The following is a 20,874-nucleotide window of genomic DNA, read 5'->3' on the forward strand; positions in this document are numbered from 1 at the left end:
TCCATTATATGTCCCTAATATTCTACACCTCTGTGACCAAAGACTCAAATATATTCTTTTAGATAACTGAAAATGAGAAGTATGTAAATATGCATTTTTTTTTCTTCTTCCTCATTTCCCCTCTTCCCTTCTTCCCTCCCTTCCTCCTAATGACAAAGGCCCTATTGGCATACAGCAAAGATTGCATTTTTTGAGGGATTTATTGAAACTAATCTTACTATTTATCAATTAATCACAGTAATTCAATGGCTTTCTTTAACGAAAAATGGTCATGCTCTTCATGACATCATTATATTCCCTAGTAATTGAAATCCAAAAAGCACAATATTTTCTACAATAAAAAGATCATGTTGGCACAATCCTACTTCCTCTTTTTGAGGAAGCTAGAATCTTAAAATAGGTCATCAGAAATAGAACTCTTTGGAATAGATAAATGCAGCAGAAAGTCTATAATTGTTGTTGAATATGTATGTGAGGTCCACTAGCACTGCCCTATGTATTTTGAAAGCAATGCAAGATATGATCCATAAATAGGACCATTTTGATATTAAGTAGTTCCATTTTGGCAATGGAATGTTGTTGTTTTTCTTATTTGCTATGTTGTGAGCAGTGACAAAAGGTCTTGAAATGTTAGTGTTGAGCTTTTCTTTCTTGCCCAACACTTCCATGGAGTTAGATCTTTCTGTGTAGATTTGTGGAGAACTGAGATTGTTAGATTAGGGATACAAAGAGAAAGAAACAGTTAATATCCAATTGACTGACTTCCAAAAAAGGGCATACAGAGAGAGAGCCCATGAGAAGCAATGGTTGCTGGCCAGTGACTACAGACCACCCCCAACATTTGAATGAGCATGCCACTCTGTGTAGAGAAGCCATACATGCTGTTGTCATCACCAGGAGGACCTGATAGCACCCACACTTGGCTTCTTGCACCAACCAGGTGAGGGATGTCCACCTGTGCCCTAAGACTTTGCTAGGCTCCCACTTGACCTGCTCTCTATGGATTTCACCCTTGTCAACGGGACACAATTTTCAGAACAGTCTGAGTTCCTTCACCACCAGAGAAAACTGAAGATGGATTAGAATCAGAAGCCCAAGCTTTGGCACTTGGAAGGGTCTAGACAGTGGGAAACCCATTCCAGGTTAAATGTGTATGTATTTTTATTAGGAAATACTAAGGTGTTAAGGATAATGAAATAGCATATAAGAAAGTATACAGCATTAATTCATTTATACATTCAAATAATAAACTTTTATTGAATACCTAATGAAAACTTATAATAGCTCCTATTCTGAACCAGGACCTATGCCTAGGTACTAGGAACACCAAAAAAAAAAAAAATAAATAAATAAATAAAATAAAAAAAAAGGCTACACCATCATAGTCTTCAAGGACATTATCCTTGGATGTTAGAAGTCCATAGCACACCTGCAAGACTTCATTCACTGAACAAATATTTATTGAGCATCTACTATTTACCAGGCACTGTTATGAATACTAGGGATATAGTGGTGAACAAGATGGATGAGATCCTAGTCTTATAAGCTTACATTGTGGTGGGGAAGATATAGCATAAACAAATCAGGTAATTTCAGTTGTTATAAGTGCTATGAAGAAGGTAAAATAGGCCAATGTGATAGAAAGTAACTGGTTGGGGGGTGAAGGGAACAAGTTCAGGTAGTGTGGGCAAGATAGCCCCATTGGGGTAGGTGTTTGAAATGAACACTGAATAATAAGGAGTTAATAACACCAAGACACTTGGAAAGCAGAGATGGAATGGAAAGCACAGGAGCTCTCAGACAAGTACTAGTGTACAAGTACTAGTGTAGTGTGTTCTAGAAAGGCTCTAGAAAGGTAGTCAATGGTACAGTCTTTGCAGGCTCAAAGGAGCGGGGAGCCTCATTCAGTAAGGAGGTGAAGGGATCTTTACGGCTTAACATACAATGAGTGTTTAATAAAAGAATGGTATCTTTCCTTCTTTCCTTTGATGAATTACTTTAAAAAATGTTTACTACAAATGTAAGAAGAGCTTAAATACCCTCTCCTATTCCACACCTCTAGTCCTGCTTCCAGGAAGAGGAAACCACTCTTACAATTTTAGTTCTTTTGGCATATCTTTGAATAGCATGCTCCTAGGCTTATTTCTTCTCATATCAATTATAGATATCACCTATTTACTTCCTATAATGACAAGCATTTAGCTAAAGAGCCTTATGGTTATATTTTCTTCCTCTACTGGGTATCTCTGCACCTCTACAAAATAAACTTTGACATCCTGATCCTTTGTCTCTTGGCTCCTATATTGTAAGATTGACATGTTATAGACCCAGTTCTCCCCATTGCTTCTCTTCCTCCACGTCTCTGCAGCCTCCTTTGGCTTATAGAATGTAATTCCCACTCTCTTTAGCATGTCATACTAGGCCCTTTAGGGTCTAGGCCCAGCCTACTTTTTTCATTTCCTGTCATCGTCCATGTTAGCAATATTCACAGTCACAGTGAACTACGTACTCACAGTAGTACATGGTTTTGGAAAAACTGGCATGCTCTTGTCTTGTTTTCATTGCCTGAAACTGCCTCCCTTGGCAGTTCCCTGCCACTTATTCATTTTAGCCCACATGGCACTTTAAGAAATCTTTCCTGGTTCATGACATTTATGAAATTGAAAAATGTTTACTGAGCGGCTGTTTCATGCAAGGCACTGTTTCAGGTGTAGGGCTCTTGTGGCCCAAGACACAGACTCATGAGCTCACATTCTAGTGACTTAAGAAGTAGATCTAATAAAAATAATCATAAAATCCACTATGTGTCAGGACTGTATTAAATGACTCACATGTGCTATTTTAATCTTTACAACTTCATGAGACTTGAAAAACTAAAATATTCTTCCTGAGGTCACTCCCTATAATGAGCTTATATTCAAATTCAAGTCTGTCTGACTTCAGAGCTCTTACTCTTAAGCTATACTCACTTTGCCCCTATTATTCCTTGTACACTTCTACCATAACATTAGCCAAATTGTTTTGAAATTGTACTTGGGGCTCCCCATATAAACCACAAGGCATACAAAATTATTTGTGTTGATTATTTTCTCAATATTCTCAGATGGTACAGAAGTAGTACCACTCTAGGTGTACAGGAGAGAAATGAATGCATTAAACATATTGGGTACCTTCAGAAATTAGAGATTAATTCTTTCTTGAAATCTCACTCTGAGAAGGGCTTGCTTTAGACTGAAGGCTTCTTAAGGGTAGAAACATTTGATGCATATTGGGTGCTTGACAAATTTTTGTTGAATCTGCCATTTAAACCTTTGTAATCAATATATACTCAGTTTCAGGGCTGAAAAACTATGTCAGTCCCACTTTTGGAGGTGGCTTTGCACAGAAGGTAGGCACTCGGTCTTCTTTTAATAGAATTACAGGGGTGTTGGTTTAACCTTTGAGACGCCGTAGAATGCAGTGGTTAACTGTACAGCCTATGGAGCCAGATTACCCAGATTCCAATTCCATTGTTTACTATGCACACACATTTAAGAGATGACTATGAAACATGCGTCAGGCACTTTCATGAGTACTTTACAAATATTACCTGAATGAAACTTCTTAACACTTCCATGTTAATCTCTGTGGTAACTTTACCACTCTTTACTAGCTCTATGCCTCAGTTTTCTTTTCTAAAATATTTTATTTATTTATTTGACGGAGATCACAAGTGGGCAGAAAGGCAGGCAGAGAGAGAGGGAGAAGCAAACTCCCCACTGAGCAGAGAGCCCGATGCGGGGCTCGATCCCAGGATCCTGGGATCATGACCCAAGCTGAAGACAGAGGCTTTAACCCACTGAGCCACCCAGGGGCCCCCTCAGTTTTCTTTTCTGTTCAAGGGGGATAATAACAACAAAACACCTCACAGGGTTTACCATTAAGATTAAGTGAGTATGAAGTGCTTTATCTCTGGCATATGGCAAGTTAGCTCTGACTGGTAGAGTACCAGTAGAGGCCGTGAGGAGAGAAGGAAATCAGCTTAATGTAATTTAACAATTTCTTCATCTTATGCTAATGCTCACTTCAAGGGGACAGATGGAATTATTTGGAATGGGGACGATATTTGAAGCATCCATCTCTGTCAAGTTGGCTCTGTTTCTAAGGGAAAACCCAGTGGCTGGTGCTGAAATGGAAAAAATAGGGAAAAAGTACCTCTGAAATCTGTCCACTTTTCTGTATCTGAGAATCCACGTTACCATCTTTTGCTGGGATGGCTGCTGTAGTCTCCTAACTGGTTCAGTAACTCCTCTTTGGCTGCCTTCATTCTCTGCTCCAGGAGATTAACCTTTTCAAAACACAGAGGAAAATTAGAGTGTATTGTGCTCATGCTTAAAACAGTCCACTGGTTTCTCATTGTCCTTACATTAAGGACGTAAATTAGTGCTTAGTTGACTGAGTCTTGTAGGATCCAGTCTTGGCCTGTCCCTGCAAACTTGGTTCAGGCCATCCCTCCCCACAGTCTTCACCCCAGCCTCATCTTCCTTCATTCATTGTTCAACAAATATTTATTTGATCACCATGGATTTATATAGTCACAGTGACCAGGAGAAACACAGTTCTTGTACTCAAAGAACTTATATTTGAGGAGGTAGGGGAACAACAAATACAACAAAAATCAGATGAATATAATAACTGATGGTGGTATATAATTATGAAAATAGAATTTAGCTCACAAATTAAAAAAAAAAAGGCCCATTGGGATAAGGTAGACAGGAAGTCTTCTCTTAGAAGTTACTATTATAGGGATTATAGGGGCACCTGGGTGGCTCAGTGGATTGAGTCTCTCTGCCTTTGGCTCAGGTCATGATCCCAGGGTCCTGGGATTGAGCCCTACATCGGGCTCTCTGCTCAGTGGGGAGCCCGTTTTCCCCCCACTCTCTGCCTGCTGCTCTGCCTACTTGTGATCTTTCTCTCTCTGTCAAATAAAATCTTAAAAAAAAAAGAAGTTACTATTATAGAGAGATCTAAAGGGGAAAGAGCAGTGAGCCACATGATGAATGGGGAGGAGGGAACAACCAATGCAAAGGTTCATATATGCGAGAGAGAACCTGGTCAAGTACCCAGAGCAGACATCGTCATTGCATAAAGGGAAGAGGGAAGTGAGGTTGGCCAGTGGGTGATACTACAAGGCCTGATAAGTCATGGTAAAGAATTAAAATTTTTTTTCCTTTTTACTTTAGAAAATCTCAAAAGTTGTTAATTAAACAACTTCTAATTAAAAAACTTCTAATTAAAAATTAGAAGTGTGGTACAATGTACACTGTTTCATGTAGAGACAATGATCCACCTAGATCCACCAGTTATTACCTTTTAACCACATTTGCTTTTTTGTTCCTATTTTCCCTGTTCTATTTTCTTATTCCCTTTCACTTCTGTTTTGTTTTTGTTTCATTTTTCAGCCAAATCTTTTGAAGGTAAGTTGCTGAATAGTGAAGCAAGTTAACTTCCCAAAACAATCTTCTACATAGTCACAAATTATCACATGCCAAAACATTTAATATTGGTCCAGTATCATCTTATAGACCATATTTAAATTTCTCCAACTTTCCACAAAATGTTTTTCTGTAGTTACTTCTTACAAAAATAAAACAATTATGAACCAAGATTTGTGAATTTCGTTTGTAATATTTGTCTCCTGATTAATGCAATCCTCTACCTAGTTTTTCTTTTTTTCCCTTGACCCTGACACTATTTCCCCTGACATTTTTTAAAGAACCTAGGCCTGTTGTCTTTTACAGTGTTCTATATTCTTTTTGTTTTGTTTTGTTTCCTCATAATTAGATTTAAGTTAAACATTTCTGGCACAGATATCATCAGGTGATAAATTGCTCCATTGTTGGTGATGCTGTTTCCTCATTTGGCTAAGGTATATCTAATAAATAAATCTCTGTGTTGTAATATTACCCTTTCCCTTTGTAATTGTGAAATAATCTCTAGGATGCTCTTTGAGAGAGTGTTAATGTGCTGTTCCCCAACAACCTTTCAGCCAATGATTTTAGCATTTCATTTCATTTCATCCACTGTTTCAGCATGTATTGATAAGATTTTATTTATTTGCTAGAGGGGGAGACAGAGAGAGAGAGAAAATGAGTGAGCACACACGCATGGGGAGCAGCAGGCAGAGGGAAAAGCAGGACTCAGTCCCAGGACCCAGGGATCATGACCTGAGCTGAAGACTGATGCTTAAACACCTGAACCACCCAGGTGTGGTTCATATTAATTTTTATATGGGAAAGTGCAAAATGGGGATTTTCTATTTATTGTTTCATTTGTATTCATTAACTGGCATTCCTGTGTAAAGAAGAACTTTTCATTTTTATTTCATCTCTCCCTTTTGTGGAGACAACTTAAAAAAAATTAAATCTGTTTTGGTTTCTCACCATCATTAATACTCTTTTCAATGCTCAAATTGTTTCAAGTGTGGTCAATAGTAGCTCTGTTAATCCAGGTCCAATATCCTTTGAAATGTCCCTCTTAATCTCTAAGGACTTCTTTGGTTTCTGAGAAGAATGTTCCAGACTCATTTTGCAATTTCTTTGCTCCAGGTGTGAATTAGCCTTCTCTCCAAGGAGCACTGATTTCCTTTTAGTGGATGAATGGTGTTTAGCAACTGTGTGGGTGGCTTGATGCTAGGCGTGCTTATTCTCACTGGGGTGTCAGGGTTTCTATGCCTCTAGGCCCTGTTAATGGACCAACTGAGAAAAAAAAAATCATAACTTTATTTTACTACCACCAATTCAAATCCAGCACTGTGGGATTCTTTCTTAGCCTCTATCATTCTGTATTTGTTATCTTCTTCTCCTACCGAGAGAACCTCGGTTCTAAGTCACATGAATATATTTCCTCATTTGCTTTGTCCTATAACTCATGCATAGTACTTTCAAAATTGCTACACCAATACCCCTTTCAACATCAAACCTACTAGGTGATGTTATTGATTTCTTTGCACTGTACGTTGTACCCAACAACTCCTACTTCCAGTTGATAGAGTACTGTGCTCAATTAATTAACTGAATGCCTTTTCTCTGTATAGTTATGCTGGCAATTTGATATTCAAGTATGTTCATTTCTTTCTTTGTATTAAATTTTAGGTCTTGCTTTTACTTCTAGGGTTTTAGATTTAATGTTTTTCTTTTCAATGGTTTTTTTAAAAAAGATTATTTATTTATTTATTTGACAGAGAGATCACAAGTAGGCAGAGAAGCAGGCAGAGAAGGGGGAAGCAGAGGCTTAACCCACCAAGCCACCCAGATGCCCCTAGATTAATGTTTTGAAAAGGCAAAAAAAAATTATTTATATATATATATGTGTGTGTGTGTGTGTGTGTGTGTGTATACACACAGGTATATATACAATATTTATATAGGTTATTCAGAGAAGCCACACTGCCATCACTAGTCCCTGCAAAACATTCCCACCTGCCACAGGGAACTATTTTCAGCTAATTTTGTGATTTACAGTTTTTGAATTTATTTCTTAAAAAACAGGTCCAACATGTGTGTAGTATGTATGTATGAACACTTTCATTTCTTCTTTCTTACACAAAATGTAGTGTACTTTGTAAGTTCTTTTGTATCTGTTTTCTTCCCTTAAAAATATAAATATGAATTTTTTCTGAAATCACTGAAGAGCTTTAAGACAGGGAGTCACTTGATCATTACCCCCTTGAGATTAGTTTGGTTGCTCTATGAAGAATGTTGTGGAGGAGAGCAGGATCTTAAGCAGGGAGACAAGTTGGAAGGCTATGGTGGTCTGGGCAATGAAAAGGGAAATAGGTGTTTATTTTACTTATAACACAAAAGCACAACAGATACATTTGTTTATGAACTGAGTGAAACTGCTGAGGGAAAAGGAGGACCCAAGGATGATTCTTTTATTTGTCTTGAGTAACTGGGCAGGGACATGGTGGTGTCATTCACTGAGATGGAGACTGGGGAGGAGAGAAGTTGGGGTTTGGAGTGAAAAATCACCGTCCCATATTGAATATAGTAGAGATGTTAAGTGGGTACTCAGATATTTGCATCTGGTTGGCGTTCAGAGGAGAGGTCTGGAAAGGACGAGGAATTTGGAAGTCACCAGTAAGGATAAAGACACTTAAAACCATGGGAGTTGATGAGGTTGCCAAGAGGACGACTATAGAGGAGAGGAAAAGGTGGGTTCAGGACCAAGCTCTGAGGATGCCCATAATTTAGAGGTTAGAGAGAAGAGATAGAAAAGGAGATTAAGACAGGTGGTTAGTAAGGTTGGGAGTAAACAAGGACAAAATGACTTTTTGCTGACCCAGAAGCCAAATGAGGGTGGCAAGGCTCAAGCATTTAACTGTGTGGCTGCTTCTGGGAGCAAGATAAAAACAAGAGAATCCACTGGATTTTTTTTTTTTGCTTCCCCTGTATCTGGTATTATTTTTCCTATGTCTGGAATGCTTACTCCTTTCTCTCTTTTTAAAACCTGGTTAATTTCCTAATGAGCCCTGCAGATGCAGATCAAACATTATTTGCTCAGATTCCCTGTGACATAGTCTTACAGCTCTCAGAATATTTTCCTTGAAACCACTCAGTACAGTTGTAATTTCTCAGTTATTTGTATTTTTAAACTTGATTGTTTCTCCCATTAGAAAGTAAGCTCCTTGAGGGTTAGTGTCTATTTTGCTCACTCTCCTCCACCGTTTCCCTAACTTCCAGCCTAGCGTTTGGCACACAGCAAGCAGGTTTTCAATAAGTATTTGTCAAATAATAAATAGAGCCCCTGGAGGGTTCAGGAGGGGGTACTCAGTAACAGCTGGTAAAAGAAATAAAGGCAGGGGTGCCTGGGTAGCTTAGTTGCATAGCATCTGCCTTCCCCTCTGGCTCTGGTAATGATTTCCGGGTCATGGGTTGGGCTCTGTGCTCAGCAGGGGAGTTTGCTTCTCCCTCTCCCTCTGCCCCTCACCCCCCCCCCCCCATTGTGCATTCGCTCTCTCTCTCTCTCTCTCTCTTACATAAATAAATAAATAAATAAATCTTAAAATAAAAGCAATAAAGGTGTTGTGAGGTATGACAAGAAACACAGATTTAGGGGTAGACCTGCCTGAAAGAGCAAAGGAGACTTTGACACTGAGTTCACCAAAGACTTTCGTCCCAGCCTGGAGAGGAGGACATAGCTTTTATTTTATCTTCCCTCGTGTCTTCCCCTTTACATTGATTTTCTCTGTTCATTTTAACTCTTGGCCTTTCATCCTCTCCTCTACTCCAAAATGGCTCACTTTAAATGATTATCTTGTGGGGAAAGAAGACGAACTGAATGAGGAGACAGTGGGAAGTTAGAGAAGGGGTAAATGGAAGGAGATGCATAGAATGATAAAGAAGGAAGACTTGAAGGTCATCAAAGTAGGTATTCTAAAACTGCTCCTAATCAAGCAAAATAGTAAAAAATAAGACCCTATGTAAGAGGGTGGGTCTATGAAATCATTCCGCTGACTTAAATTCCCAACTCCTCCCTTAATAGCCATAGGTTTTTTGTTTGTTTGTTTGTTTGTTTTTTAGCAAATTACGTAACCATATGAACACCGTTTCCTCGGAATCGATAAAATGGGGATAATAACAGTACCTACCTCAAAGGGCTGTTCTCAGGATTAGTAAGAGGATCCACTTTATATGCGTAATACCAAGGCTGCCATAAAGTAAAATTTCAATTAACCTTAGGTCATTTTTCTTTAAAATCAAGCACAGCAGGGAGAGGCGGCCTAAGTAATAAATGCTTGTCGTGAATATTATAGCAACACACGAAAGAAGAGGATCACTTTAAAAGAAGCAGATACAGCTTACCGGCACTTAAACGTTTTGAGCAAAGACCTTGCCTACGCATAGGATTTAGACTGTCACAGCACAGCGCCTGGCAGCGGTAGGTGCTTTATATTTTCGGAATGGCAAGAAAGATTAAAAAAGAAGAAAAAAGAAAATGCCTATAAACGTCTATTCTGGGAGAAACTTATTTCGTCCGTCCAGGAGGGTCGCTGGGGATGACAGGTGAGGTCAGGCAGCGAGAGAAGTCTCCCTCTGGGTGCAGACTGCCCTAGTTCTAAGCGACTCTCGGGAGGCGAGGCCTGTTCCCGCCTGCAGGGACGCGTCAGGGCAGAGGCTAACTCTCCGTTCCTCCGCCCGTCTCTGAGGGAGTCACGGGGCCAAGTGCGGTGGCAGCGGCCTCACCTCCAGGCCTTTGCTACGTCTCATCTCCAGGACGGTATCCGAGACTGGGGTCCATGCCAACAGAGATGGTACCCGCCGGAGGAACCATGCAGCGCCCCAAGCCGCGCTGCACACCTGACTCTGCGTGTAACCCCAAGCCTCCTCCCGCCCGCGGCCCACGAGCCCCTACGCCTAGTGACGACCCGCGTCCTGAGATCCGCCCCAGATTTGAAAGCTTCTTCCGGGAGCGGGTGGGAAACCCACCGCGCGAGTCTCGGCACTCCCTGGCTTCTTTCCGGAAGCTCCGCCCACTCCCAGCGTTCCGTGCGCCAACTTCGCCGCCATTGTTTGAATTTGAAAACGAAAACACCGCGGTGCTGCGCGCAGGTTGGGCGGCCCAATTTTTGCAGGTGAAGCGGTGTGTCCAGGTGAGGGTGCGAGGAAGGAGGTGGGGTGACTGCGCATATACGAGGCCTGAGGCTGGGAAACGAGCTGGCGGTGTGAGTGCCTTCCGACGGGGATCGCGATGCCCGTGAGGTCACTCTCAGGAACTGGGTTATAGGGCGATGGGTGCTCCTGGGGACAGTGGGCGCCGCCTGCGCACCGTAGGGTTGAGCCATACTACTTGGATTGGAGCTTAAATCTTGTCTCCATCGCATATTCGCTGAGGGAGGCAAGGCAACATATTTAATCTCTCTGGGTCATCTGTTAAAAGGGCTAATAATAGTACTTACTTTTCTCGGTCCTTGTGAAGATAATACAGTATGGGAAGTTGTTAGAAACAGTGCTAGTATATATTAGGCACCAGGTGTTTGCAGTCATTAATGTTTTCACTATTGCTTTGCTGCTGTTGAGGCGCAGGTCTCCATTGCCAAGCCTAGTTTTCTGAATCCCCGAGGTGAGCAGTTTGCTTGGCAGGTGCTATGACCTCTTTTTGCAGAGAGCCCTGTTGCAGCCATCTGTGTGTTAATTTCCAGGCTGCCGCAGGTGCCTGGGGCTTGCCCTCTTAGGCTTTGCAGTACCAAGTGGAAGGGAGTGTGTGTGGCGAATTCAATGACTGCTCTCATCCCCCTCTTTTTAGAATGTTTCCCTCCATGTCGTTCCACTACCTGCTTCAGTGATTCCTGCATGACACACCCTCTAATATTCTTTGCTGAATGATTAGTTGATACAAGTTCGTACCTTAAGCAATCCTTGCTTAAAGTGACCAGATTCAAGCTTGCTTTTGTTGGTTTTAAAACCAAGTAGCATGTTTACCCAGAAGCAGCGATAGCTATATATATATATATAAAATTAGATGTCCAAGACCCAAGACTTCAATTTGAAAAATCATATAAAGGATTCATCAATTAGATGATAGATATTTGAGACTGCATTTTGTGGATGACATTCAGAAACCTCATTCAGTAGCAGATTTGTTATTTTTCACCAGTGTTCAACCATGGGCTCTCACTGGAGAGAAGATAAAAGATGCAGTTTTTCAGTCATGGGAATAGCCTTTTGAAATGAGAAATGAAGTCTTGAACCCTGGTGCTGCTAAAGATAATTATCACTGAAAGAGTAGTACCAATTTTTATATTTTGGTTTAGAGGATTTTATTATTACTATTTAAGTCATCAGACAGGGAGTTTTTATCACTCATGCATCTCTGAATTTGTTGTCGGGGATACAGAGTAGTATAAGACAAAGAAAGTTCTTGCTGTCAAGAGATCTTTAGTCTAGTTAGGGAGAAGTTAACTTCTCACACGCAAGTAGAAGTTAACCAAAAGTACAAGATGTGACAGTACATCTCAATTTTATAAATGTTAAGAGGCAGTTTATTGAAACTGAACATATGAACAAGTGCAAATACTGTAACCTTACTTTTTAAAAGAGATATATTCTTTTTTTAAAAAAAGATTTTATTTATTTATTTGACAGAGATCACAAGTAGGCAGAGAGGCAGGCAGAGAGAGAGGGGGAAGCAGACTCCCTACTGAGCAGAGAGCCTGATATGGGGTTCGATCCCAGGACCCTGGGATCACGGCCTGAGCTGAAGGCAGAGGCTTAACCCACTGAGCCACCCAGGCACCCCTAGTTATTCTTTTTAATTCAATAATTTAATAAAAAAATTTACCTGTTTTTTTAAACCAGAAATTAATTGAAGACAAAGTGAAATTTATCTTCCAAATTCATGGGCGTTTCCATAAAATTTTATTTATGTGATGTCAAGCCAGTGCTTTAATGTTTTTGCAAACTTTTCCTCTATGTTGTAGATCAGTGGTTATTTTTACTCTATCACATATCCCTTTTCTTAATTTTCACCCATACATTGCATGTTTGAAATACTCTATCAAACTATGTTTAAGTAATTATCCCATTTTTATTATGTCACTGATTTAATACAATAAAGACAAAAGCAGCCAAGGTACTAAACTTATTTAAGTGTATGGTTGGTTGATCTTATACTTTGCTGGGCTTTGTGCACAGTAAATAATTTCCTTTGTCTTTTGGAGATTTAGGAAAAACAAAAACACAACCCTCTTGTATTGAGTTTGTGGGTTTCAGGGCTGATCAAGGAGAAAGCTATGACCACGGTATGGTATCACACACAAGGAGCTTTACTGGGATTGTATGCAAGGGAAGTCCCCCACAGCATGAGACCTTCCAGAAACTAGAGTGAAGGACCACTAGAAGGGTAAAAAGGCAAGGGAACTAGGGGGTTGGGAGGGGAAGGAGAGGAAGAATTAGAATTGGGGGCTTATGGTCTTAAGTGATTTTTCTCTGCAGCGCAGTGGGGAGTCCCCGGGTCAGAGAACTCCAAAAGGCATTAGTGGTTTTGGTCTTTTGGTCCTGAATTTGTTTGTGACTAGCAGATGGGTACAGTTTCTGGGATGTGCAAACTAGTTAGACTCTAAATGACTTTTTTAAAAAAAGTAATTTGAGCTATATTAAAAGCAAATTGATGCATAAAAATTTGAGTCTGTATGGACTCTGAAAAACAACCTGAGGGTTTTGAAGGGTCAGGGGTGGGAGGTTGGGGGAACAGGTGGTGGGTAATAAGGAGGGCACGTTTTGCATGGAGCACTGGGTGTTGTGCAAAAACAATGAATACTGTTATGCTGGACTCAATTCTTAAATCATGGGTGGCTTAGATGCTAATTTATTAAGATTATCTGAAGTTACTGTTATTTTTGCAGAATGGAATCAAATTTAAATCAAGATGGAGTGTCTAGACCATCTTATGTTGTTAGTGCTGACCCAATTGCAAGGCCTTCGGAAATAAATTTTGATGGCATTAAGCTTAATCTCTCTCGTGAATTTTCCTTAGTTGCTTCAAGCACTGAGGTAAGTACAAGAAAAGTATTATGTTGATTATCGTAATTGAGTGGAAATATATGTGACACTTGCCGACAGGTATTACCAGAGCTTTCTAGACTTTATGGGTTTGAGGCAACCTTCTATCTCAGTAATTTTTTCGTGACACCCTAAATATATCAGTTCTTCTAAGTAGTAGGTCCAACCTACTTAATCTATAACTATCTATACTTAACCAAGAGCCATTTGAAAAAAATTAATGTAAATTAAAAAAATTACTTTCTTTAAGAATTACCACAGTTATTTAATGTAAAGGTAATAACCTTGCAAGGGCACCTGGGTGGCTCAGTTGGTTAAGTATCTGCCTTCGGATCAGGTCATGGTTGTAGGGTCCTGAGAGTAAGCCCTGCATCAGACTTCCTGTTCTGTGGGAAGCCTGCTTCTCCCTCTCCTATTCCCCGTGCTTGTGTTCCTGCTCTCGCCTTCTCTCTCTGTCAAATAAATAAATAAAATCTTTAAAAAAAAAAAATACCTTCTGGCTACTTCATAACTTTTCAAGATTTGGAATCAGATTAGTTATTGCCAACTTTATTTCCTGTTCTTCTTTGTTTCAGGGTAGTACTTGTTATTTTATTTTTTTTAATCACAGCAACTACTGAAAATCCAGTTTCACTGAGATATGACAACAAAAGTAATAGTATGATCTAACATTGAAACCGTGAGCTACTTGAAGCTAATCATTCATGGTGTTCAACATATATCAAGTATGTTGAACTATGCCTGTGATTCCCTCAAAAATGTAAAATATTCCACTATGCCCCTAGGAATTGCAGGCCTTAGTTAAATTAAAATAACTCAATAGTGTTTAAAAAGTAAAAGTCCTTCTTTCTACCACCCTACCTATTACTACTGTTTGTTGTGTGACTTTGTAGACGTTATTCCTTTTTTTAAAAAAAAGATTTATTTATTTGTTATTTAAGAGATAGAGGGAGAAAGGAGGAGAGAGAGAGAGCTCCAGCAGGGGGAGCTGTAGACTCCCCCACTGAACCTGCAGCCTGATGCAGGCTCCATTCTAGGACCCCGAGATCCTGATCTGAACCAAAATCCCAAGAGTCAGCCATTTCACCGACTGAACCACCCAGCTGCCCCTAGAGTTTATTTCTTACACATTTACTTTTCAGTCCATTTATATCCTCTTTGTTATATTTTCTATAGTTAATTTTGATGCCTTAGAGAGATGGACTATTTTAGAGAATGATGGAAGGGGAAGGGGAACATTAATTAAAAAAATAATACTTATTAAATATCCATCATATGCCAGGGTTTTTTACTTGAGCTTATTTAATCATAAATCAAGAAAGAGGGGTGCCTGGGTGTCTCAGTTGGTTGAGCATCCAATTCTTAACTTCAGCTCAAGTCATAATCTCAGGGTCATGGGATGAAGCCTCATGTCTGGGCTCTGCACTCAGTGGGGAGCCCACTTGGGATTCGCTCTCTCCCTCTTTCTGCCCCTCCCCACCTCTTGCATTCTCTTTTTCTCTCTCTAAAATAAATAAATAAATAAATCTTAAAAAAAAATAAAGAAAGAAGGTAAAAAGGGAGGAAGGGATAAGTGCCTCTTGGTATTTACGTGGAACCATGCATCATGTAGTCTTTTATGTCTGCCTTCTTTCACTTAACACAGGGGATATAAGCAATGGACTGTTTTTGTATTGCTCACAAGCTAAGAATGCCTTTTGTGTTGAATCTAAAAAGTCATAGCCAAACCCAAGGTTTGGACTTTCTAGGACTTTAATAGTTTTGTGTTTTACATTTAGGGTTGTATCCATTTTGAATTCGTTTTTGTGAAGGGTATAAGATTACTTTTCCTAAATTAAGTTTACTGCGTGTGGATGTTTGGTTGTTGCAGCACCACTTGTTGAAAAGACTTGTTTTTGCTCCATCGTATTGCCTTTGCTTCTTTGTTAAAGATGAGTAGACTGTATTCATGGGCATCTATTTCTGGGCTCTATGTTCTGTTCCATTGATGGATTCTGTTCTTTTGCCAGTTCTTTTGCTGTCTTGAGTACTGTAACTTTATAGTATGTCTTGAAGTTGTATACTGTCAGTCCTTCAACTTTGATCTACTCCTTCAATTTTATATTGGCTTTTCTGGGCAGTCTTTATTTTTAGCCATTCTAATAGATATAATGGTATCACATTGGTATTTACATTTAGCTTAATAACTAAAGATATTGAACATGTTTTCATGTGATTATTTTTTATTAGTGTATTTTTGGTGAAGTGTCAATTTAAATCTTTGCCCATTTAAAAAAATTGGGTTTGTTTTATATTATTATTTAATTTTAAGTATTTATATTTTTCAGTTGCATTAGTTTGTCAGGTATATACTTTATAAATATTTTTTCCCAGTTTATGGATTGCCTGTTATCCCTTACTAGTGTTTATTTGAAGAACAGAACTTTTTAATTTTATCAAATTTTTTTTCTATTATGGATGGTCCTTTTGGTGTCATATTTAAGAAATCTTTGCCTAGGGGCACCTGGGTGGCTCAGTTGGTTAAGCGTCTGCCTTCAGCTTAGGTCATGATTTCAGGGTCCTGGGATTGAGTCCCATGTTGGGCTTCTTGCTCAGCAGGGAAGCCTGCTTCTCTCTCTCCTTCTCCCTCTGCATGCTGCTCCCCCTGCTTGTGTTCTCTCTCTGTCAAATAAGTAGATAAAGTCTTTACAAAAAAAGAAAAGAAAAGAAATTTTTGCCTAACTCAAGTCCACAAATGTTCTTTTTAGAAGTTTTACAGGTTTAGTTTTACATTTAGGATATGATCCATTTTGAATTAATTTTTATATACAATGTGAACTATGTATCCAGATTATTATTATTATTTTTTTAATGTATAGGTATCCAATTGTTCTAGCCTGATTTGTTGAAAAAGCTGTGCTTTCTGTACTCTATTTCCTTTCCACCTTTATCATCAATCAGATGTCCTGTGTAGGGGCTTATTTCTGAATATTGTTTCATTTATCTGTCTTTCTGCCAGTACCCCACTGTTTTGATCATTGTAGTGCTGAAATCAGGTAGTGTTGTTCTATTAGCCCGCCAAATTTTTTTCATAGTTGTTTTGACTATTCTAGGTATTTTGCATTTCTTTCTTTTTTTTTTTTTTTTTTAAAGATTTTATTTATTTATTTGACAGAGATCACAAGTCGTCAGAGAGGCAAGCCGCGGGCGGGGGGGGGGGGGGCTGGCGGTGAGGGAGAAGCAGGCTTCCTGCTGAGCAGAGAGCCCTATGCGGGGCTCCATCCCAGGACCCTGAGATCATGACCTGAGCTGAAGGCAGAAGCTTAACCCACTGAGCCACCCAGGCACCCCTCTATGTGAATTTTAAAATGAGCTTGTCAGTTGCCACAACAAAAGGCTCTTAGGATTTTGATTGCCATCGTATTTAATCTATAGATCAGTCTTGGAAGAATTGATATCTTAACAATATTGAGTTTACAAAACGATGAGCAAGGTGTATCTCAATTTCTTTTGATTTCCTTTATTTCTCTGAACATTGTTTTGTGGTTTCCAAGGCATAGCCCTTTCGCATCTTTTGTCAGATTTATCTCTTCAGTATTTCATGATTTTTGATGCAATTCCAAATGGTATTGCTTTTTAAAATCAATTTCTGACTTTTCCCCCAGTATATAAAAGAATAATTGATTTTGCATATTGATCTTATATCCTGTTACATTGCTAAACTCATTTAATAGTTCTAGTAACATTTTGGTAGATTTTGTTTGATTTTTGTATGTAGATATTACTGTTGTCAGTGAGTGAAGACAATCTTATTTTTTCCCAGTCTCGATGCCCTTCTTTTCTTTTCGGGATGCCTCCTTTCCTTTTCCATTTCCTTTCTTTTCTTTTTCCTAATTACATTTACTGGATCCTCTGGTACAGAGTTGGATAAAAATGGTGAAAGCAGAAATCCTCGTATTGTTACTTATTTTGCTATTCATCTTAGATTCAGTCTTTCACCATTAAATATGATGTTAGCTGTAGGTATTTGTAAATGTCCTTTGTCAGGTGAAGGAAGTTCCTGTCTATTCCACTTTGCTGAGAATTATTATGAATGGATGTTGAATACTTATGTCAATTTCATGTCATTCAAATGCTTTTTTTTATTATTTATTAGAGAGAGAGAGAGAAAGCACGAGCAGGTATGAGGCTGAGGGAGAGGGACAAGTAGACTCCCTGCTGATCAGGGAACTCTACCTGGGGCTTCATCCCAGGACTCTGGGATCATTACCTGAGCTGAAGGCAGTTGCTTAACCGACTGAGCCACCCAGGTGTCCCTAGAGATAAACATTACTTTATTCTTTTAATGTGGTTATTTACCCACATTGATTTTTCAATGCTAAATTGATCTTGCATTCCTGAGATAAACAGTTTTGGTCAGGATGTATTATCTTATTTTATATATTGGCTAATACTTTATTCGGGAAATTTTCCATCTATTTTAATTAGGGATATTGCTCTGTAATTTCTTCTGAGGGTATCTTTGTCATATTGTGGTACCAGGATTATGTCATACTCAAAATTAGTTGAAAAGTGTTCTTTTTATTTTCTTAAAGGCTTCTCTATGATTGGTATGATTATATCCTAAAGTGTTTGAGAGAATTGACTAATAAATTACCAGGGACTGGAGTTTTTTGTGGGATTATTTTATTTCAATATAAGATGAATTTCTTTAATAGATATAGAACTGTTCAGATTTTCTAGTTTCTGGGTGCTTTTTTTTTTAGTAAGGTGTGTTTAAGTAATTATTTCCTTTTTACTTAAAAAAAAAACCACATTTCTTTATAATTATTTTAAGAAATGAACTAAACTTATTTCTTCCCCAAAGGAAGGAGTAAAGAGAATGCTGTATAGCAAAAAATATTTTAGATGGAATAGAACATTTCAGTTAATAGACTGTTCTGTGGCATATAATTTATTCAGAGTACTGTGTTTTAGTGACTTAGAGCCCTGTTATTTTTATTGTTATAAAGGTAAGGATTTTATGGAAAAGAGGCATATTGTAAGCTTCAAGTATAAATATAGAAGGTAGAGGAACAGTCTTTTGTGGTGTTTTTTTTTTTAAGTAGATTTGTTTCCCTTTAGATATATATAAAGCGATTACAAACAGAAGAATCACGGTTTGTTTAGGGGTTCTCTGTAGTCTCAGTTAGTTATAGTAATAGCCACTTAATGAAAGGTGATTTCTGAAAAGCCATATTTTGCATTTTTAAAATACAATATTTTGTTCTTCTTTTTTAAGGCAAATAGTTTGGAATCCAAAGATTATCTCCAGGTTTGTCTTCGAATAAGACCATTTACACAGTCAGAAAAAGAACATGAGTCTGAGGTTTGTGGTGACTTTAATTGGGTTTTACTTTCATTAAATGGACAAAATGCCATTTTTTTTTTTTTTTTTTACTTATTGTGGGATTATTTATGTTTATTTATGTGTTTTAGGGCTGTGTGTATATGCTGGACTCACAGACCATTCTGCTGAAAGATCCTCAAAGCATCCTTGGTCGGTTAAGTGAGAAAAGCTCTGGACAGATGGCACAGAAATTCAGTTTTTCCAAGGTAAGTACCTATGTGAAACGGAAGATTTTTCTTTTAAGTAGAAGCAATTTGACGTAGGTTAAATAGCTACATAATTGTATATAATGAACTATACACATCATGTGCTTATGGAACTTAGGTGTTAGGCACTGGTATTTTTTTCTCAAGAGTAGGACTCAAATTTCAGGTTTATAAATATATAATTGGAAGTGAATAGATTATAGTTTTTAAACCCTTTTTTTGTTTTAAGAAATGTTCATTTCAAAATTTAGATGAAAACTTGATTGACTAGGTCAGATTTCTATCCTGAAAACTTTCTGACAGTAGTTAAAATATCATGTTTATTTGTGAGAGTTGGGGATATGGCACCTATCCTAAGTATATGAATCTTGTAAAAGAGATCTTTTAAGTTTTTGAAGCATGAGGGGTGCCTGGCAGGCTCAGTCAGGGGAGCCCACAACTCTTGGTATCAGGGTCATGAATTTGAGTCCCATGTTGGCTGTAGAGATTACTTAAATAAATAAGCTTAAAAAATAAATTTTTAAAACATGAGTTATGGGGCTAGAAATGATTGTAGAAATTTACTTGAATTTTCTAAAAAGTCTTATTTTAAAAAATGCTTATTAGGTTTTTGGCCCAGAAACTACACAGAAGGAATTCTTCCAGGGTTGCATTATGCAGCCAGTAAAAGACCTCTTGAAAGGACAGAGTCGGCTGATTTTTACTTACGGGCTAACCAATTCAGGAAAAACATATACATTTCAAGGTAACATTATTTTTGCTGGAAGGGATTAAAGCACTAATATACCCTCATTCTCATAATACTCGCATGTAGTTATGTTTCCATTACCTAGTACATTTGCTCCATTTTTAATACTAATAGCATTTTGAGTGTGTATTGCTGGTGGGTTTTGATTCAGATTGATTTAATTCGTTTGTGAAATTGCTTTACCCATATGATAGAGAATGAGATGATAAAAATTCAGAAAAAGGATTTATGTGACATAGTGAGTTAAGCATGGATAACCAAGGAAGCATTTTGTTTACTTTTATACTTTGTGTTTATGGGTGATTGCAAATGTTATGGCTGATCTGAATGGACATTTTCAGATTTTGCACCAGTAGAATAGTTGATAAAATGTCCCATTATACAATGAAGAGCAAAGTGATGGAAAACTGAGTAATCCTTCAACTTCTCTTGCTTTGTTCATAGCTGTTTACTCTTGCCTATTGGTGGTATAAAAGGAGCCTTGGTAATCCAGGAATGTTCTCCACTTTCCTAATACGCTAAGAGTGTAAAACAAAAATTCTTTCTCACAGGCACAGAAGAAAATATTGGTATTCTGCCACGAACTTTGAATGTATTATTTGATAGTCTTCAGGAACGGCTGTACACAAAGATGAACCTTAAACCACATAGATCTAGAGAATATTTACGGTTATCACCACATCAAGAGAAAGAAGAGGTTGCTAGCAAAAGTGCATTGCTTCGGCAAATTAAAGAGGTATGGGAGTAGTCTAGTATGTGAAAAATATATACATTATGATCTTCTATAAGCTCTTTGTCTCACCTTATATTAGAATATTTTGTGGTGGTGGTGGTGATCATTGTCTTTTCTTTTTGAGAAAAGTATAAACTTGTTTTGAATACCTCTCTTCTTGCTTTATATTGTACTAATAACAGAAGTGTTTAAACAGTACAAATGTGAATGGTTCTGAAATTTTTTTTGGTTGTTGTAGGGACTACTATATGTAATGATAAAAATTTTTTAATTGTAGA

General features: G+C 38.2%; 1 protein-coding gene and 1 long non-coding RNA gene across 5 annotated transcripts in view; one reads left to right on the forward strand and one right to left on the reverse strand.

The window, feature by feature from the left end:
* LOC123955472 overlaps positions 1-10,407 on the reverse strand; it is a 54,308-nt gene extending 43,901 nt beyond the window's left edge. Inside the window, exons 1-2 of the long non-coding RNA XR_006821285.1 lie at positions 10,227-10,407; positions 4,195-4,327 (exon numbers count right to left, since the gene is read on the reverse strand). This is a non-coding gene — a long non-coding RNA (uncharacterized LOC123955472). The remainder of the gene's footprint in view (positions 1-4,194; positions 4,328-10,226) is intronic.
* Positions 10,408-10,541: 134 nt separating this feature from the next.
* The window catches only part of KIF20B (kinesin family member 20B), a 75,905-nt gene continuing 65,572 nt past the window's right edge, over positions 10,542-20,874 (forward strand). For 3 of the 4 annotated variants that reach the window (XM_046027858.1, XM_046027860.1, XM_046027861.1), the window contains exons 1-6: positions 10,542-10,633; positions 13,385-13,532; positions 18,802-18,888; positions 18,999-19,115; positions 19,722-19,860; positions 20,415-20,599. In XM_046027858.1, the coding sequence (XP_045883814.1) occupies positions 13,386-13,532; positions 18,802-18,888; positions 18,999-19,115; positions 19,722-19,860; positions 20,415-20,599 (675 nt within the window). In that variant the 5' untranslated portion in view covers positions 10,542-10,633; position 13,385. The remainder of the gene's footprint in view (positions 10,634-13,384; positions 13,533-18,801; positions 18,889-18,998; positions 19,116-19,721; positions 19,861-20,414; positions 20,600-20,874) is intronic. The other variant, XM_046027859.1, reaches the window with a different exon arrangement.

This window comes from Meles meles, chromosome 13 (assembly GCF_922984935.1).
Source record: "Meles meles chromosome 13, mMelMel3.1 paternal haplotype, whole genome shotgun sequence".
Lineage (NCBI taxonomy): Eukaryota > Metazoa > Chordata > Mammalia > Carnivora > Mustelidae > Meles > Meles meles.